Genomic DNA, 7,338 nt, shown 5'->3' on the forward strand with positions numbered 1-7,338 from the left:
CAAAATACGGCTGTTGCTCATAAACACATTTAATTATTTTTCAATGTATCAAATTGTACACAGGACTTGAAGAAAACTAAACAAGAAACATGTTCAATATTATCCACCTCCTAAACTTGTTATATTTAGTGATTTTAACATACTTTGAGCTAATATACAGTACAAGAATAACCTAGTGGCACAACAAAAAAAATCACAGTAGTTTGCTAGCAAAGCTGAGAAGACAACCTATCATCGCAACACTGTATGCAGATTTAATAAATGTTTGCCAATATTACTGATGCAGTCAAAAACACCAGTAGACCAGAGGTGTGCCACTAGCTGATACATGGGAAATTGATCACAACAGATTTGAATGTCACACCAAACTGCAACAGGCCCCTGACTGTGCCCCTATGAAAATGTCACACACATCTGGCAACTTCCTGAATCTAAACCCAAGGCATGCATGTGAGAATTAAAAGACAAAACATAACCTAATGATAATAAAACAATTTATTCTTTCACAATATGACACACATTCACAGAGATAACTATGTTTTCCAATCTATTCAGATGCTGATATAAACTCCATATTTTGGCCAACATTCTACAAATGGCCTGGGAGTTTCTCTTTTGTTTCACTTGCAAATACTTTTTTGTTGATTATCACATTTCTACAGAAGGACATTGCTGTTTTATTTCCGTCTCTCTCTGGCTCCTAAACTCTTGCTTATCATCACCATGGAAACAGGGAAAGCCCCACAAGTTGCCAAGGGAACCAGAGTGAAAATATTATTTTGGTTTTCTGAAAATATTTCTGCAATACGGCTCCATTCGAAGTGTGAATGTGGGCGTACATATTCTCTGTGGTCCCACTTGATTGGGAAAGCTCTTATATATCTGAGTCTGCAAATGTGCTAAAATGATTGTTGGGTTCACTTGGCCATGTCCTCGGCTACAGCCTTCCCCATTTTATCCTTAAGGTATGCCACTTTCTGCCGGTCTGTGTTCAGCTCCTGCCACTCATAATATGGCACCTGAAAGAGGGCAAACAGAATAATTTAAAATACATTTCTTTAAAGAGCTACTGAGCAACCACCTTACGATTATCAGTGAGTGTTTAAGAGAACACACTTGTAAAATGTATCTTATAGTCATATATTTATTGACGCATTTAAAAACAGACAGTGTTGCTTTCTTGGTCTCAGGTAGACATAGTTGCCCTGATAACAGATCCTGCAGCATTGCAAACATAGGAGGCAGGTGAAGACACTATTGGCTAAGGAGAGTGTACTAGATGAGAGAGAGCTCTTGGATTGGCCTAGATGAGACAGAGTTGCGGCAGGAGCTCTATTTATACAAAAGACTGCAGCGTAACCCACCTGACTCATTTCTACTAAAGCTTTGGGTCTATTGTTTGCAAAGCCTACGACTGTCAGATCTAGAAGTGGCAGTGCTGCTTCTCAGTCTCTATTCATTGGAACAATATTCAATAACACAGCAAACACAACACAACAGAAATGTTCTTTTGGAATTATGGAGTTTGTTATATCAGGAGACCCTATATGAATAGGGATGGGTGCCGAGCCCCGGTATTAAACGGGCCCCGGGGCTGAATTATTAAAGACCTTGGTACCGTTAAGCTCCGACGTTATCGGTCTATTTATCGGTACTGAAGACATGTCAAAAATACATGTCATATGTATTATTGCTACACAAACATTATATTGCAGTTTTAGTGTCGCCAACTCCGTTTCTAATATGCAAAAAGACTGCAAAATGCGTCCATGATTATTTTTTGTATTTTCGATCTTTCCAATCCAGACGAGAGATCTCTCTCTCCCACGCCTGCTTGCGAGGGGGCGGGGCAGTTTACACACACGCAGCTGCTACATGCAGCAACACACACACACGGAAGAGATGGCGGAGAGAACGCGCTCCGAGGTTTGGTTAAACTTTACCCGTCTCGATGTGGACAATCCTCGTTACCAAAAGCACAATAAGAGTTTAGCATGTAAGGGCGGTAACACGAGCAATTTGTCTAAACATTTAGCAAAAGTGCTCCACATTCAGACGGAGGAATGCACCGGGTTCGACTGTCTTTCTAGTAGCTCTGTAGCCCCATCCACGAGTAACGTTTCCACGTCAGGTGTTCTGTATGCTAGCAGCAACACACAGAGTTAACACAATTATACAAACATGGGTTAATGATTAGAGGTAACAGAGTTATTTAGTTTTTTAAAGTTTCAGCTATTCTGTTTACAATTCTGTCATCAGATTATTTAATATGATTTGTTAAAGCATTGTTGTTTCTTTTGATGTGAAATATTATTTATTTAATTTAAATAAAAAGCAATGTTAGTTTTGTTCACAATTTGTTTAGTTAGTTTACCTTATTTTTTTCTTCAAAATAACCGATAAGAGTACCGTCAAAAGACCAGACCGATAAGCGGTATCGATAAAAGTAGTAGTACCGTTAAAACCTTAACAATACCCATCCCTATATATGAATGGCTAGAAGAGAGTTACTTGAAAAAAATTCACAAACACTGCGACTCCCTACCTCCACTGTGTTGAAGCCAGCCAACTGAAGATGCCGCTTCATCATGGCAAAACGTCCTAGGAGGTCTTTGCTCTTTGAGCAAAAGTTTGTAAATTCCCAACCCAAGAAAGCAAGCCTAAAATGTGTGAAAAAAAGAGCAAAAAAAACGTTAGACTGCTACAGCAAATAAAAAGCAGATGCAACATTTAAAAAGGTAAAAAGGCAAAAATACATCTTCAACCAGCAAAGCCCACAGGATTCTCCTCTATGACTAACCTGTGTGCCCCTTTAGATAACACCTTGTCTCCTCCTCCACTGTGAAGATGAGGGGCTTTCAGCATCGTCAGGTCAATTGGTTTGTTGTCACAATCCAATACCAGTTCACCATCTAGTGAGAGAAGGGCATGTCAGATGTACAAAACCTCACTGATTCAATGACATAACTGTAAATGTGACTTTCAGTGTAAAAGTGTGAAACTAATAAAAAGGGACCGACGGCACAACATGTGTCTATACAAGTGTCTGTAATGACGCATGGGCTACCCTTACCAATAGTCCATCCATAAATAGTTTGGACCCCAGTGCGAAGGGTCTCAGTTTTCCCACCCACTAAACTCTGTAAAGTCTCTCTTAGACTCCTCTGCACGGGGAAGGGGGGGGAGCTCCTGTCCGAGACAAACAGGGCACTCAGGGAGGGCGGCGTGTCTGAGGAACCCGGATGCTCCAATTGGAGAGTAGCTGCAATGTGGAGCAGCTTCAGCTTGTAGTTCTCCCATCGAGCGGGACTGTCATCTAGAGACAGAAAAGAGAACAGAAAGAGAATGAGTGCTGCCTGCTCAATGACATTGGTGCTTTTCAAAAACACTTTAAGTATGTTTTATTAATCAATGCAATTCCGCAATTCAGCGATACAATGGGATTAATGTGACTGTCTAACCCTAGATGTATCAGTGCTGCTCTGCCATCTGCTGAGCCAGAATGGTATTCAGCCCACAGAAGACAAAACATTTCAGGATGTCAAAACAGTTAAATCATTTCTGTGGTCTCAAACATAATGTCACTCATTGGCCTAATAAATTGTTATGTATTTGTACCAGGGGCCTAGAACACTTTCAACAGCCTCTCTTAGTTCAGAGGAGCAGGTGATATTAACAGCTGACAGTATGTATGTTGAAATACATCCGAGCTTAAAGCGTGTATCTGCATTTATAAATTCAATATTTAAAACTAAAAGATAAGTACATAAGAAATAATGCCCAACGCTGTGTGTTTTACCTGATAGTCTGGTAATATGATTCTGTTGTGTGAGGGGGATGATGTACTGGGGCTTGGCCTGCTGCAGCACACACAGAGCCCAAACCACGTCCGTCTGCATGAAGGCCTTCAGGCCGGAGAGAGCACCCTCCAGCGCAGGGTGAACCTTTACACAAAATGGCATACAAATCATAGAAATTCAGGAAAGAAGTGGAAGTGACAATAGGCAGTCAACAGATAGCATTTGTTAGGATGAGTACCTTGCTATAGAACTCATCTCCTTTGTTTGTCTGGAAGCTCACTCTGGCAAAAGTCATGAGCAGGTTACTAAGTTGGAGAGTAGTGTAGTTCTGATCGTTTGCTGTGTAGTGCTAAAAAAAAAGAAACACAGTGATAAGTCTGAGAGAAAAAAGTAAAACAAAATTCTAACTTCAATTCTAAATCGACTGTTATTTTAAGGTGACTCACCTCAGCAAAGGCCTCAAAGAGAGGGATGTTGAGCCATTTGAGAAAGCCCAGTGATTTGGCACAGCTAGTGACATCAGCAGGGCTGAGCTCAGGGACTCTGGGTAACAACTCGGAGGCCATTCGCTGAAACAACTGAGAATTGTGAAAATTCAACTTCCCTACAGAATGGCAAAGACAAAGTTGTTTGTGTTAGCATTATACGGCATCATACTGAGCAGACAGTGCTTTCATCTGTTCTGACATGCACTAAACATAAAGCTGTTTACTATTGAGAATATTTGCCACCACGACAAGCGTAGATATTGGAATATTCACGGGGGTCATTCAAGATGTCTGTGCAGCTGCTCCTCGCCTGTGGAATTCCCTCTCAGACCACCTGAGGACTCCACAGACCACTGACGCCTTCAAGAAAGGCTTAAAAACCTTTCTTTTAAAAAAGCTTTTGATTAAACTTTTGTTTATTTTGTTTGTTTTTATTATTTTTAATAAAGTTTTTCCTTGTACGATGTGAGGGTCTAAGGATAGAGGGTGTCGTTTTTCTCATACTGATATTCTGAACAATCTGTGCTGTTGTATTTGCTGTAAAGTGTCTCTACTGTAGGCTAATTTTATTATATGTACAGCACTTTGGCTCGACCAAAAACCTTTAGAAATGTGCTATATAAATAAAACTTGTTTTTATTATGCCTCCTGTAGCACCTTGGGATTGCTGTTAGAAATGAAAGGTGCTTTAAAAATCGAATTTATTATTATTATGTGACTATGCTAGGAAATTGCCCTATTTCCACTGTGGAAAACCTACGAGAATGGTTATATTACATACACATGTAAGTGTGCTCTGGTGTATTTTAAGCAGCTTTTTATCTAGCATGCCATTTTCTTTTTTTCCCGATGTGTTTCAGGGAGCCTTTTGTAAACCTCGGCCAGGTACTACAGATTAAATATAAACATTGGCTAATTCTGGCACTCAATTTGCTTAATGCATGCATGCATTGCTGATGGATATGCAAAAATCTATGTTATTACCGTATGCAAAAGCCATGTCCAGGATCAGTGGAGTGGTGAAATCTGACGAGGGCTTCTGGAGAAGGTGGTAGGACAAGGCTCTGAGCAGCGGCACAGATCTGCGGCTCTGAGCTGCCAAAGATAAACAAACTCTGCGGATCTCTTCAGCTGAGAAGCCTTCTGCCAGCTCCAAAGCCTGCAACACAGACAGATGCAAATATTTCATTGTGGTATGCCGTCATTCTCAAACCTTCAAAATCGAAATGCTTACATTTCATACTCATACTTCAATCATGGTCAAGTCCCTGGTAAGTGTAGTTAAGGAAAGGTTAACATGTTTAACTAGACATTACTGCAGTGTTGAATTGAGATTGATGTTTTGACGCTGATACCTTGTCTTCAAGTCGGTCAATCAAGGTGGATGAGAAGTGTTTTCCATTGGATATCAGTGCAATGACAGTTTTAGCATCTGCAATTTCAGTCCAGCGCAGTTCCAGCTGTTTTAACGCAGAATTCACTATCGCCACATTCTGCGGCCCTTTCCTGTCTGTTCCCCATATTGCCAGGAAGCTCAGCTGCTTTAATGTTAGCCTGCGTACTCGCCACAGGACCTCAGTCTGGATCGAGTTGAGTACTAAGTTATTAGAGGGCAAACCAACAATCCAAAGAGCTCGCATGACATAGACTAGATTGCCATTCCAAATGACAGAAACCTGGAAGAAAGCAACACACATAAATTAGTCATTTATCTTAGAAGTCAAGCTAAAGGGGTTGAATGTCAGTTACAAAACAGGATAATAGTGCCAGTCCAACTCGGTATTTAGCTTCCTCACCTGCCGAGATGCAGTGTCCATCATATCCACTAGCCTTGAATCTGTTAGCAATTCTGGTTTTGGTTCCTTAAAGTTGCCCTCTGTGCTTAGAGCCAAACGAGACCACCTCACCAGGGCACATGCTGCTTGATTACCATTCTTTCCATGCTTTTTCCAGGCCAGCAACACATCCTCTGGAACTGTTGCGTTCTCCACCAACTCGTCTAGCTTGGTGCGTACAAAAGGAATGGGGTCTTCGTTGATAACTGTCCTTCCCTCGGACATTAATCTTTCTGTGACTCTTGGCCAGCCTTGAGACCTCTGCACTCCTGCAGGTCCAGCTACAGGTGGAGGGGGGCGGGCAGCAGCAGCTGTAGTCTGGGAGGAGGCCCTGCCGAGCACACGGGCATATCTGCCCAAGATGCGGCTGGCCATTGAGTCTAAGAGACAAGAGAGCACAACATAAATATGTAACTAAAATGAAGTTAGCTTCATATCTACTGTTGAAATGTTGACTACAACGACATTGTTTTTCATTATAAAAGTGAGGTTATGGAGCTGACAGTCAGACAGTGCGTTTCTTCGGTCATGTAACACTGAATGCTGACCTTGTCGCGTAAAGGAAGAGACGCTCTAAAAACACACACAGCGCTTCCATGCATAACATTGAGCTTTAATGTGAGGTAGAATAAAGACAGGACTCACTCATAGCGCCATCAGATATCATATTTACACAAAACGTACCTGAAGTTTAGAGTATATTTTCACCAAAGCGGTTCACATGGATCTGTCAGAGGAAAGCAGTCGCAAGAAAATGACGTCGCGGGCCTGTATCACGTGACTCACGGCCGCAGCTGTTATTGGGTAAACGTGTTAAACTCCTTCTTCTTCTTCTTCTTCTTCTTCTCTTTAATGGTGAATCGCTTCCACTTGGAGCATATATCGCCACCTACTGTTGAGTTATTAAATGTTCATATTAAATCCTTGTCCTCAAACCAGTGCTTTTGAGGAATTTGAAGATCAGCTTGTTTGCTTCATTTCTTGATTTACTTTCATATATTGATTTGAAATCCATGTCCTTGATGTTGAGTTGTTCCAGTGCAGTTTTCAGAATGAGTCTTTGCCTTGTATATTCCGGGCAGCTAAAAAATACATGCTGTATTGTCTCTGGTTGTTGGCAACCATCACAATTGCCATTTGGATGCTTCCCAATCAGATGCAGTGATGAGTTTAATCCAGAGTGTCCCAATTTTATCCTGCTGTTAATGCTCTGTT

The 7,338-nt window shown here is 41.2% G+C and overlaps 1 protein-coding gene across 1 annotated transcript; it reads right to left on the bottom strand.

Moving 5' to 3' along the window:
• Positions 1-477: 477 nt before the first annotated feature.
• Positions 478-6,947, bottom strand: tbrg4 (transforming growth factor beta regulator 4). Its single transcript, XM_034228365.1, has 11 exons — positions 6,808-6,947; positions 6,085-6,503; positions 5,644-5,964; positions 5,273-5,447; positions 4,247-4,404; positions 4,039-4,149; positions 3,800-3,944; positions 3,074-3,316; positions 2,801-2,912; positions 2,546-2,660; positions 478-1,019 (listed from the first exon to the last, which is right to left on the bottom strand). Exons 2-11 carry the CDS (start codon positions 6,496-6,498, stop codon positions 918-920), a joined length of 1,896 nt encoding a protein of 631 aa, XP_034084256.1. The 5' UTR covers positions 6,499-6,503; positions 6,808-6,947; the 3' UTR covers positions 478-917.
• Between the last annotated feature and the right edge of the window lie 391 nt (positions 6,948-7,338).

This window comes from Gymnodraco acuticeps, unplaced genomic scaffold (genome assembly GCF_902827175.1).
Source record: "Gymnodraco acuticeps unplaced genomic scaffold, fGymAcu1.1, whole genome shotgun sequence".
In the NCBI taxonomy this organism is placed as follows: Eukaryota; Metazoa; Chordata; class Actinopteri; order Perciformes; family Bathydraconidae; genus Gymnodraco; species Gymnodraco acuticeps.

Bases quoted from the DNA above. Each gene is read 5' to 3' on its own strand.
- tbrg4 (XM_034228365.1), bottom strand. From the start codon at position 6,498: ATGGCCAGCCGCATCTTGGGCAGATATGCCCGTGTGCTCGGCAGGGCC. The intron at 3,945-4,038 runs GTACTCATCCTA...TTTTGTGTAAAG, and splicing joins GAGATGAGTTCTATAGCAAG to GTTCACCCTGCGCTGGAGGG. The intron at 3,317-3,799 runs GTAAAACACACA...TTCTGTCTCTAG, and splicing joins TCATATTACCAGACTATCAG to ATGACAGTCCCGCTCGATGG.